This window comes from Musa acuminata, chromosome BXJ2-9, assembly GCF_036884655.1.
Source record: "Musa acuminata AAA Group cultivar baxijiao chromosome BXJ2-9, Cavendish_Baxijiao_AAA, whole genome shotgun sequence".
Classification (NCBI taxonomy): Eukaryota; Viridiplantae; Streptophyta; class Magnoliopsida; order Zingiberales; family Musaceae; genus Musa; species Musa acuminata.
Genome location: NC_088346.1, coordinates 286,252 through 299,021, shown reverse-complemented (window position 1 = coordinate 299,021; position 12,770 = coordinate 286,252). Strand labels below are relative to the sequence as shown.

At 34.6% G+C, this 12,770-nt stretch overlaps 1 protein-coding gene across 2 annotated transcripts; it reads right to left on the bottom strand.

Moving 5' to 3' along the window:
* Positions 1-3,640: 3,640 nt before the first annotated feature.
* On the bottom strand, positions 3,641-12,083 carry LOC135623295 (chromatin assembly factor 1 subunit FAS2 homolog). Of its 2 annotated transcripts, none has more exons than XM_065126090.1 (12): positions 11,835-12,083; positions 10,925-11,036; positions 9,450-9,476; positions 9,274-9,346; positions 9,099-9,202; positions 8,801-9,015; positions 8,617-8,719; positions 5,794-5,866; positions 5,359-5,447; positions 5,146-5,284; positions 4,907-5,007; positions 3,641-4,053 (listed from the first exon to the last, which is right to left on the bottom strand). In XM_065126090.1, exons 1-12 carry the CDS (start codon positions 11,946-11,948, stop codon positions 3,839-3,841), a joined length of 1,365 nt encoding a protein of 454 aa, XP_064982162.1. In that variant the 5' UTR covers positions 11,949-12,083; the 3' UTR covers positions 3,641-3,838. The 2 variants fall into 2 exon arrangements, with proteins under 2 accessions (XP_064982162.1, XP_064982161.1); XM_065126089.1 differs by having other exon boundaries at positions 5,146-5,293; positions 11,835-12,074.
* Between the last annotated feature and the right edge of the window lie 687 nt (positions 12,084-12,770).

Below are 12,770 nucleotides of genomic sequence, written 5' to 3'. Positions count from 1 at the left end.
GAGGAGGTGGGAGATTAAATAGCTGCCGAACAAGTGCGCGTTACAGTAATTGTGTGTTTAACAATGTAAGGTTGTGAGTTAATTGTACGACGCCATTCTTTGAAGTGACATATATATATATGAAAAAATTTCTATATTTTGGTACTTCTTGCAAAGCGTCGCTACTTTAAATTTTTTTCCAACAGCACCTATATTTTTTTAAAATGACAAAAGCATCGTTATATAATCGGTTGGGTTTACATATACGAAATCGAAAAAAATATTTATTTAACATAAATCGATTTATATATCGTACATTGTTTGACAATATGCCTGCATAGTGTCTGACCTTTCATCTCTCACATTTCATCCGTATTCATTCACAATCATCGTATATTTCGGATCCAGATCACGTCACAGTCAATGCTACGCCATACTACCATCGAGTGAAGAGTACCCCAACGTGCCGAACCAAAATCCATACCAAGGCATTGCTCGGTACATTTCGCCCCGAAAAGCTCGGGACGATGTGGTATGGCGTCACTCCGCACGTCCTGGGACGACGATCGCACAAAGGTACCATCTCACCCCTTGAGGATCATTCGTCATGCTAAACCCACATACGACCAACCCTCGTATAGTAGTATAAAAACCTATGACCGACATCCGATCCAATGGAGGCAAAAACAAATTCTCTCTCGTCGGAGGGACCAAAGTCTGAAATCACCCGACGACGGTCATCCTTGCAGGAAAGCGACCATCCCCGAGCCACGAGTATTCCGACCAAGAGTCACCAACCAGCATCCTGACGGTGAGCCACCAACCAGTGTCCGGACCGAGAGGCGCAAATCAATATTCCGACACTATCACTCCGTTTTGAGGACTTGACCGACCTCGGCAACCAGTTCAATCGACCAAAAACTCCCAACATCGATCCGTAGATCAAGTCGTGCTTGACTCATCAGCCACAACATATTAGTTCATCAACACTTAGGGGTTTAGGATTTCGATTACCAACAGAAAAGCATCGAGATCTAGTGTCACCGTTGAGTTCCAATGCATCTATCTATCTATCTATCAAGTTCCAACATCATCGATATAAATTCCAACAAAGTGGCTTCTAAAGTTCCAGCACCCTTTATCATCGACTTCTAGTTTTGCTGTCGCCAAATTCGCTATTCTCATCGCCGACTTCCAACATTGTCGCCTTCGTCGACTTTTAGGGTCAAACCAAAAATAGTATATTTTAAAAGATTAAATGTTAAATGTTAGAAAACATTGTATGGATCCATCATAATTCAGTGGAAATAGAAAAAAAATAATATGAAGAAAATAAGAAAATGATACACTATTCAAATGTAAAAAATTCAGAAAAAAAATACCTTATAGATTCTCTAAATTAGAAAAATTAATATAGAAGGTCAAACCAAAAATAGTGTATTTTACACGAGGACTGATCCAAATCATTTAATTTTTTTTTATAAAAGCCTTGAATTATACCTAGATGGACATAAGTCACTGTTTTTCTAATTTACAATTTTTTTTATTTTTTAAATTTTTAGAATTTGAATAGTGTGCCATTTTCTTATTTTTCTCCTTTTTTTTTGTTTTCACCGAATTAAGATTGATTGGTTCAATGTTTTTTTATATTCGACCTTCTAAGTAAGTTGATAACCTATGGTAAAAATTTTATACAGAAAATAAAAGTCATGATATACACTCTAAATCATATGAAACTTTCATAAAATATTGCATTTATATCTTAATTTTTCTAATATAGAAACTTCTTAGATATTCTTATGAATATTTCAGCATCTCTATTTTAAAAAAAATCTATTCTATTTTTTTGACTAATATAAATAGATGTTCTTGATTAATCTAAAGTACTATAGATTGAAATACTCTTGATTCCACTGAAAAATATTAAAATGTATCTTTGGAGACACAAACAACATAAAAACTTCAAGGCTTCAAATTCTTCGACATGAATTTGAAACTCTTATCATAAAAGATTCTATTATTAATTTTTTTTCAAAAGTCTCTTCTATTATCAATCATATGAGATCTTATGTTGAAAACCTAAAAGATCAAACTATAGTAGAAACGGTTTTACAAAATTTTATCTTCAAATTTTAATATGACTTTTATGACCATAGAAGAAGCTAAAGATACAAGTACACTATCAAATAATGGGCTTCCTTTTAGTTCATGAAAAAAAAGTGAACGGATCTTCAGATAAAACTTCAAAACATTTCTTCAAATGAAATAGATATCTAGAGAGATCAAAATTTAGAAAATCTGATCTCAAGAGAGAGATCAAAATGACAAAGGAGAGGAGGAGATCAATCAAATGAGGATTAGAGAAACCCAAATGAAGGTAACAAAGAAACTCATCAATGTTTTTTTTACAAAAAAATAAACATATTGAAAAAGATTACTAGTACAAAAATAAAAATCTAAATATTCCTCTTTGCTTTTACTATAAAAAATGACCATCTTGAAAAAGATGGTTGGAACAAAAATCAAATAAATTATCATGAGGAAAATAATAGTGAAGAAAAAGATGAAAAAGAAATTGTTTTATGAACAAGTGTAATTTAGTTTATTTTTTAATATAACATAATCAATTTCAATCAGACCATCTCAAACTTTCATAATTATACAAGAACATGATTCTAATTTATATTAAACTATTTTTAGTTAATAATAAATTTTAAATAATTAATAATCAAATTTGGCATATTTTTGTATAGATTTTGTGAACAAGTGTAAATTAATGGGTCAATTTTTATAATGAATTTAGGATAATTAATTATCAAATTTGATTTTTTTTTTTTTATAGGTTCTATGAGTGGGTATATTATAATTCATTTTGGAGTGTAATAGATGACCATCAACCAAACTTTAAAAAAAAAAATTCGTAACTTTTACAATTTTACTATAACATGATTCTAACAAGGATCATATTGATTTTTTTCATTTAATGATAAACTTAGGATCACTTTGTACAAAAAAATTAGTACTTTTTTAATAGGTTCCATGAACAAATGTATTTCAATTTATTTTCAAGTGTTATGAGGGGCTTTTCTAGATAAATTGTGAGAAGAAGGTGAAAAAAGAGAGGAGAGAGGAAGATGATCATATAATGATTTTTTCATTTAATGATAAATTTAGGATCATTTTATACATAAATTGATATTTTTCAATAAATTGTATGAATAAATACATTTTAATTTATTTTTGAGTGTAAGGAGATTATCTTTTAGGCAAATTGTGAGAAAAAAAGAGATGGAAGAGGAGAGCTAGGAGGCAAACAAGGAAAAGAAGAAGGAAAGAGAAAAAAAAAAGAAAAAGGAGGATAGGGTAGAGACATAAGAAAATATCATGTAATAAAGAATGATTATGCTTATTCAGTAAATTATCTTCTTTTTTTCTCGATTCAAAATGGAACGTCCGAACTACGGTACAGACTCGCGGAGTTTCATGCGCAAAGGTACACCCAATCACGTTGTCCCTCCCATTGAACTGTACAATGATGAATCATTACAAAGATTAATATGAAATGCTTTCGTTCATTGAATTGATCAGCCAAAGATTAATAAGATTGCTGCAAAACTATCATGAATAAATAACAATATTGAGTACCAAAAAGCTCAGACAATGGAACAAGAATCGCCTTGTACATTTATACAAGGATACACCCTGCAACAAACAGCAACAACACAGTTTCAAGATTTTGTGAGAGTTTTCCCCATCTTTGCTAAGAACAAAAATGGAAATAAAAAAAATTACAGGACAAATCCAAAGCAGGTACAACTCTTTTTAACCTACATATATTCTGAAACAACATCTTTGCCATTTAGTTGATGGCTGTTGGAGTTATGCGCTTCTTGGTAGATTTATTTGCGTCTGAGTTCTTGGTGACGGTAGATATTGGCAGTCTCCCTTCCTTGATCTTTGTAACTGTTTCACTGTTAACTTTAGCAGCATTCTTCTTGTCAATTTCCATATGGTCTGTCACCTCAGTTTCCACATTGGACAAATCGGCCTTCCCTTCTGAGGCCTTAGATGCTTCTACACAATTGTGATGATATTTCATCATGAAAAACCATGAGCAGAGATATAGATTTCTATAGTAATCATGATTAAGATCCACAAAATATAAGCGAATTTTGCCTGGGTTCAGGTCCATCCTCTGCACAAGTTCAATGACAAAAGGAAAGCTGCAAAATATGCAAACTAACATGGCTTTATCACCAGTCAGAGTTAGTAAGTCCTTCAAAAACAAACCTATCCAACCCGTCAATCAGCTATTATGAATCCCATTTCTAGATGCATCAGAAAAAAAAAAAAGTTAACGCCCATTCACCATGGTTGTCATGAGATTGCATATGCTTTTCAAAGAGGATTCGAGTACCCACTGATCAGGTGTGCTGACCGGTCACCCAAATGGCACATGCCAGAATACTTGTCTGTATTATAACTTAAAGCCTGGCACCATCGGCAGTAAACAACAAAAAGGAAGAAATAGATTGACACATCAACCAAAAGAAACCCAAAGTTAGGCAATAAAAGGGAAAAACTTTGTGCCCCAACTCGTTAATTAGGCAATAGAAGGGCCTATCATGAAGCCTAAGGTGGCAAGTTAATTAGTCAGGAATCTTACTCTGTGATCATGGTTTGTTAGAAGTTACTCGCACAAAAAATAAGCAATTATCACAATGAAACCTTGTAATGAGAGGAAATTTCAAAGGCGTTCCCGTTCTCACTAAAGTTGCCAACGTCAGAAATGGAGAACCAGTTAAACATTTTATATTAAATAAAACCATGCATATAATAGTGTAGCAGAAGATATTAATTCTAGTCAAGTGCAGTTTGCACGTTAAAATGAAGCATTAGCCAACAAAGAAACTATTAATTGACATACCTGAGGGAGAAATAGGTTCTCCGAGTTCATGGTCCTCGAATTCTATAATTGTACAGTATCCATCTCGTGAGGACAATGACAAATACTTTGCATCAGACGACCTTGCAAATAAAGTATTTTGATAAGGAACTGGAGAACCACAAGAGTTCTTGAAAGTAACACTAAAAAATAGATGATTCTAGGGATTTTTAATCCCAAGAAAGTTTGCTAAATATAAAGAACATTTAAATGACACCAACCATGAAATATCTGTAATGGCTGCATAGTGTAGTCCAGCAAATATCGCAATTGGAGGCAAGCTTTCAGTGTCATAAATGTACAGAGAGTTCAAGGTTGCCAGAGCAAAAATAACCCTATATGGAAGTTTAAAGAAACCAGCTGCAGATACTGAAAGCAAATTAGGCCCTGATATGATTTTGTACAACAGCATATTAGCTACACAAGACACCAACCTGAATTAGAACCTCGTAGAGCAAAAAGAACAGGGCAGAATCTCACAGCAACTATTGGTTTGTTAGCCCCTGGGAGTTGCACAGCAGGTCTGTAAAACCAAAGTGGTTGTCACAACTAGAGAAACATCTACTTCAACTTCAAAAGTTCTTTTAATCACAACATTTTTACAATGTAACCATGAAAGTAAGAACATGGAGCTACAATACCAGGGTAATTTAGAACTAAATGGACTATCAAGGATGTAGGTACATATTGATTTTCTATGAATACAAATTTCAAATGTTTTTTTACATTTTTAAAAATTTGAGAAGTGCAGCTTAACCATATCAGTTGCAGAATGCTTTGGTTGGAGCAGTAGGCACAGTTCTATTTAAGTATCCATAATGACAGTCGTCAGGATTGATATAATCATCCAAAATATTTAGCTATCGTACCTTGAAAGATCTCTCCTTGAGAGAATATATGCAGTATTGACAGTTTCGGATGAAAACGAATATCTATATGTACCTAAATATGAAAAAATAACCAGCAATAGTCAGAAAATGTTGCACAGAAATGGTGGATTTTTTAGATTTTTCATGACCAATCAGTAACCAAAGGAAAAATAAATAAATGAAAAAAGAAAACAATAAAATGGCCAAACAATCCTTGAGAAAATATATGCAGTATTGACAGTTTCAGATGAACATGAATATTTATATGTACCTAAATATGAAAAAATAACAGCAATAATCAGAAAATTTTGCACAGAACTGGTGGATTTGTTGTATTTTCCATGATCAATCAGTAACCAAAGGAAAAATAGAAATGGAAAAAGAAAAGAATAAATTACCCAAACAATGCACCGTTAATCCCATACTCTAGCTAGAGAGAGTTCAAAAAACCAAGCAAAGAGTAAAAGCATACATAGCACAAAGACATGCTAGACACTTGGAAACATTCACAAAATGGAGAAACTAAATATAAACTGGAGACATCTCAACCTAAAAGCTTCAAAATATATAAGAATATTGATAAAATAACTGAACTTTAGGGTTTCTGTAAAAAATTACTACAGGAATATTTACATTGTTAGGTATCATGTTTTACTTATTGCAAATTACAGCATGCACATTACATCTCAAACAGGTATGGTCTTACAACTTGCATGCACCAAATAGAAAGTATTATGTGATTTTATTTACTATAAAAGTAGCCATTGCTACAATCAAACTTTCAAATTAGTTTAATTTTATAACAAACATGATCATATTCCTTGATGAAAATTGCAATTCTGTGTGCAACAATAGAAGAAAGAAAAAAAGCCTATAAGAAAAGTTGCAAAAAGGACTGGAGAAAAAAAAAACAAAAACAATTAACAAACTTAAAAGATTTAACTTTATATAGATTTATGTCTAATTTCATTTATTATGAGATACAATCAGCAGAATTGAACCCCAGATAGCCTACCCACAAGGTGTGTCTTGGTATAACAGTTGTTTCTTCGCAATCGGGTGACCGGCAATTGAGTCATGGAATATTGTAATGCCTCAAATTGAACCCACGTATCCTGCATTGCAGGGAAGCTCGACAGTAAATCTTCCTTTTTTATCATAGCCAGTATACCTATAGTGGATATATAGGGGTCATATGTATGCCCATGAATGCCAATGAATTACCAAACAAGGTCTGGCAAGATAGATTTCACTTCTCAGATGTGAAGAGTTTATTTGTAGATAATTACACAGCTGTTTTGCACAAAATTTGATACATCAATCCATTTAATTAAATAAATATCCATAGTCTCTTCTTCTAAACCATATGTAACAAAGCAACAAGAGAAAACTGGATAGCTCAATTGAGATGACAACTGGGAAGAGTTTGAGGAGACATCATGATGGATGATTTCACTAGACGGACAGGGTCACAAATCCATGGCGATTAATAAATATGTGATAACTGATGGGAAAGAATCGACTTCAAGAAGTTTGGTGTCTCCAATGTGGTGCCAGGCTCAACAAAAGTCCAAAGTCTTTGTTTCAGCAAACAAATGAAATAAAAAGTTGCCAGCACTTAAACAACCACGGGTCAAATATAAGAAGTTTTGTTTAAAATCACCTTCTGCATAACTATGTAAAGTTCTCTTTCTACAGAGCAAAAAGGCAAAGAAATAATACATATAGAGACATCCCTTAGCTTCAACCTTTTCTGTTTACAGTCATTTGGCTCACAAATGATAGAAAGAGATTAAAAGGAGATCTTATGTCTGAGAAACTCTACCAAGAACTCAATGTCAAATGCTTTGCACAGCCAAATGCTTCGGAAAGCATGCACCTAAGTATAAACATCTTGACTATAATATTTGTACAAACATTGACCAAACTCTCAATGCAAATGTTTTGTTGACATAGCAGAACATGAATTCTGAAGCTTGAACTGAAGAATAGTATGTGTTTAAAATGTGACAGAACAAGAACAATTAGATGAACATCAAAAAAAGACTAGTGCAAGGCCATATGGCTTGAGATTTTAGGGCCAGGCAATTTCTCATGAAATCAATTTTTTGTGACTGCCTAAAATTTAGCAATGAAAAACCAACAATGATAGAACTTCAAATGACCTTTAAACATTTTTGAGAAAAAGGTCAACTCTGGTTCGTCTCTCACATTCATTTGCCTACAACAACAGAGTCAAGCCTAAATCCGCTGAAGGAGAATTTTTAATTGAAAACTATCCTACGTCTTGGTACAATGGATCCAACTTTGGAAGGTTCTTTTGAGATTCAAACTGTACTGCCCAACGGAGCCTATTATTTGATGGATATGGATGGCCAGTCCCACATCTGGTCCACAAATGGGAATTTTGAGTGGTGTGACAATAATTCAACATACGAGGCAAAGAAAGAAAATTGATGAAAAGCAAGAAGGCTAAGTACTGTTCTGGAAAGACTTCTAAAACAGGGTAGGGACAAAAACTATTAGCATAATGGAACAGCTTAGCAGATATTCACAAATCACTATCTAAAGACTAATGTTATAAGAAACCAGTAATCTGACTGTCAAAAAAAAAGTGGGTTGGAATGGTCAGGCATTGGTGGTTTCTAATTCTGGATGACTATTTATTAAAATTTCATTCAAAGAATTTCAATGGGTTAGCTGAATGTAAGATAACGGAAGAAGACAGCATAAAAACTAAGGAAATTGAAAAAATATGTAGAAACAAGGAGAGAAACTACCATCACAAAAATTATTCCATAAGTGGTATGCTTACATCCATACCTGCTGGCACTAGTAAAAATGTTCCATCTGGTGACCATGCCAATCTCCTGAAGAAGGATGGCAATGTCTCATCATGGAATAGATGTGGTTTTGATGACACTGACTGAAAATAAAGTGATATGTATTAGCAGGGTCATGTCAGTGATAAAATAAGGAAACAAGCAACATTTTCCAAGTTACTAACCTTGGAGTCATCCAACCTTTGTGAGTCTGATTTTGTGAGAACGTGCTGGCAAACATAATTCAGTTTCTCATTGCCCTTATGTTTACTCTGAGGCTTATTAACATAAATCCGACATGTCCGATCAGAGCTAAGGGAAGCAACATACTGACCCAAAGGATCCCAAGCAACCCCTTGAACATAATGCAAATGAGCATCCAAAATCTGATGGACCGAGCCTGAATTGTTGATGCATAGGTTTAACCCAATGCCCACCCAGACAATGAAGTGAAAAAATTTAGGCAACTAAAAGGTGGCATACCTTTAGTAACATCCCATATTATGCAAGAATTATCAACTGAACCAGAAATCATGTACGCACCATCAGAAGACCATTGGAGGTCAAGAACATCTTTGCGATGAAATCTAATCAAGATAATAAAATCAGGGCCACTAGTAAACAATATTGTATCAAAATTGTTTATGGAAAGACCTACAATAATGTCTTTAATACTTTCCAAGTTTGACCATCATCTGTCAAGTGTAGCTTCCAAATAACTAGTTCACCACCTACAAATTAGAAGAATCAATTAAATAAATCTATAATGTAATGTCACAACAAAGAATCAGCTAACATGAATCAACCAACTAATTGGACTATCAATATGCATACCATCAGCACCTGATGCAAGGTGATCTCCTGCACAGACACACAAAAAGAAATCAAAAAACCAAAATTTATGGCTGTTATCAGGCATCAAGTACAAGGAATTTGTGACATCAGTTGTGGGAATCAAGTACATGGAATATAATGGACAACAAGAGAGAGAAATGTAAGAGGTCAAAGTTTGGATAATAAAAAATATGCCATCATGTAGGTCTTTCAACTTTGTTAAGTGACATTTTTTATTTATATCAAAATCTTATTCCAATCAGATCTCCAAGCTAAATGTCACACTCAAAATCTTAAATATCAGATGTACCATGAAACATTGCACCAACAACCTATAAGGATACTTGCAGTACTCTATAAAAGTTAAACAGCAGCCCAATACACAAGCTCCTGTTAATACTGGATCTAGGGAGGGTCACCAATGTACACAATTATACCACCACAAGCATAGAGGTTACTTTAATCATTCAAACCCTGGTCTTCTAGATCACAAAGGCTAACCAGTATTCTAAAAGTTCTGAGGAACGGAACTCCAAACACAACTTGTAAAAGTAATAGAGACATAAAGAACACTACAAATAAAGTACCATTTCTTTTCCCTTTGGAAAAATATTACAGGATAAAAAAAGTTGATGAGACAATGCCCTAGAGAAAATTTTAGTATTTTAGAAGTCATTTGGCAAGGATATCAAAATCTGTGGAATGATGATGGCATAAATAATCAAGAACCCAAGTGATTCATTCAATTAAAATAGTTAGGACTTAGGACAATAAATGAACAACGACAATAATAACTAGTTTGAGTTCTGAGACCATTGAGCCCTTATTTTGTTGAATACAAAATTTTCTAATTTTCTTTCTTGTGGAATAAGCACACATTTCCCAGGGTGTCATGAAGATAATTACAAACAAGATAAATTCAAAAGTTTCAGGTAGATCAAGTATGTTAAAGGCCATAAAGTTGTTACTTTCATATTTCAATTGCTGAAGAGAAGGCTGGAGAAATGGAGAAACGAACTTATAAATCAAGAATACAATTAGTAGCTGTCTGACCTTAGCAATACTGTAAAATGTATGGCCGAAAACACATACACAATATGGACCAGGAAATATTTGTCAATTAACAAAAGTTCGACCTCCAGCATGAACAAATCATCTTAAAATATGACAGAAATAAAGACAAATAGCCTTTAATTAGTGGAAGCAAACACTATGAGAAAAGTAAACATGTGTCCAACTGAAAACAAATATTTGGTCAACTATAAATAAATCTTCAAGCTCATAGAAGAATTGGCTCCCAGTTATCCTGTGTCATTATGAGAAACTGGAAGCAACTGATCATAAAGCATCAGAAGCAGTTTCACTTGATGGATCCTATCCAGAAATTTGAAAAAAAAAAAAGAAGGTATGCATCAAGCATTCTAAGGATGCCTATGTAGTTTCAATAACAGGAATATCATAAACGATATTCTTACCAGAAGGAGAGAAGCGCAAGATATTCACGCCAGAACTATGGTAAGAAAGGCTATTTTGATACAAAACTGTTGGATGACTCCTTTGTGATTCATCTGATCTTATCAGCCAAAGCTGCAAACAAAATGTGATAAATTAAACAATAGTTCAGAAAATTCAGAAAAATAAAAATAAAAATACTACTCAACAGACTTTGCAAGGGTATAACAACATGGTGTGATACGACAAGCCCAAAAAGGTACAGTGATCATCGTATTGTGGATACTGTGGTAAATCTCTTTGGAGTCTGAGTACTCTAGAGAAGATTAGAGAGAAACTTGGTGATGATATTAGTGTTCTGAAAAGCTAGCTAGCGAGGAACAAGTCATGCTATCAACGACAGTATAAATAAATCTTGCCTGTCTTCCAAACGATGACTGGGTGTGTTGCCCCAACCCATGAATAATCATGCAGATTAGGGAGGGTTATTACCTTTTGCGAGGCAAACACTAACCTAATAGCTTTTCTATCCATATTCACAGTAAAACTTGCAAACTTTCAAGCTGAAGGGGGAAAACTAACTTTAAAAGTGTGAAAAGTACGAGCTTAAATGGCAAGGATGCGAGGAAACAACTACCACTAGTTTATTATGACTACTATAGGATTAGAATGGCGTATTAGATCTACCAAACTGAAGACTAACCACAAATAAGCTAGTAAATCATTACGCAGATGTAATTCTAACGTATATTTCTAAACACTAAAACCTCGAACTCTTTGCAAAGGAAGTGCTACAATTGTATCAAAAGATCGAAACCCGATTCTTTTCAGACTTAAGAAAGCAGTACAATCGACTGTTCCGCGATAATCGAACAAAACTCCATCCTTTCAGGTCCGAAGAAAGAAAGCCCAGAAACAATACGAGATCGGAACCTTGATGTCGTGGTCGGCGCCGCCAGTGGCGAGAAGACCGGTGGGGGAGTGAAAATCTAGTGTGAGGACCGGCTGGGTGTCGTGCCAGATGACTTGCACCGTCCCTCCTCGCATCTTTCTCTCGATCAGCTTCGTACGGTTCCTCGCTGCCGCCCGGGGTCCGTCCGAAAGAGCCGGGTTAGGGTTTCGAATTGGGACGCAGAGGAAGAGGCTTGGCGCCCAACCGGTGCTGTGATGGCGGGAAACAGGGTTTAGGGAGGTTCGGTGGAGTACTAGTGGTGACGTAGTGATGAAGCCCGAAATTTGGCCCGACCCGTGTCTACTCGACCCGACTCGACCCGTTCTTAGCGGAGTTCGGGCCCGAACGTGGATCGACAGATGACCCGGATCCTATACATTGAAGTGTCGGCACATGTTAGCCTCTCTATCTCTGAATATTTGGATTCGAGTAACCAACCAACCATTCTCATGCAACGGAATGGTTCACATCTGAATTTTGATTTGATAGTAAGTCCAAATTTGACATGTGCATTTGATTAAACAATAAGACTCACGCGTGATGTTCAGTTGGTCAGAAGGGCCTGATGAGATATGCTGCGACGATATGAGCTTGTTAGTCGAATCTAAATATGATTTCGTACCAGCAAACATGATTTCTTTAGGAAAATATTTCATAATATTATCAGTGGCATACGAAAAGGATGATAAGCTATTTGTTAGCTTAAACATCGAAAAATATCTTATGAAAAATTTATCAATTTTTTTTTAATAATACTATTATTTAAAATAATTAAATCATAAGTCAACTCTCCTTAAAAACACAAAATTATTACATTTTTAGTTCATGATGTATACAATAAAAATATAATATTAATTCTGTCTTATTATAAGGATGGGCGGGCGGACGGACCGCCACCTCTTTCTGTTTTCTTTTCC

Coding starts and splice junctions, on each gene's coding strand:
- LOC135623295 (XM_065126089.1), bottom strand. CDS start 11,948: ATGCGAGGAGGGACGGTGCAAGTCATCTGGCACGACACCCAGCCGGTC. Junction 9,203..9,273: donor AAAGTATTAAAGACATTATT/GTAGGTCTTTCC, acceptor TATCTTGATTAG/ATTTCATCGCAAAGATGTTC. Junction 8,720..8,800: donor AAAGGTTGGATGACTCCAAG/GTTAGTAACTTG, acceptor CTTTATTTTCAG/TCAGTGTCATCAAAACCACA.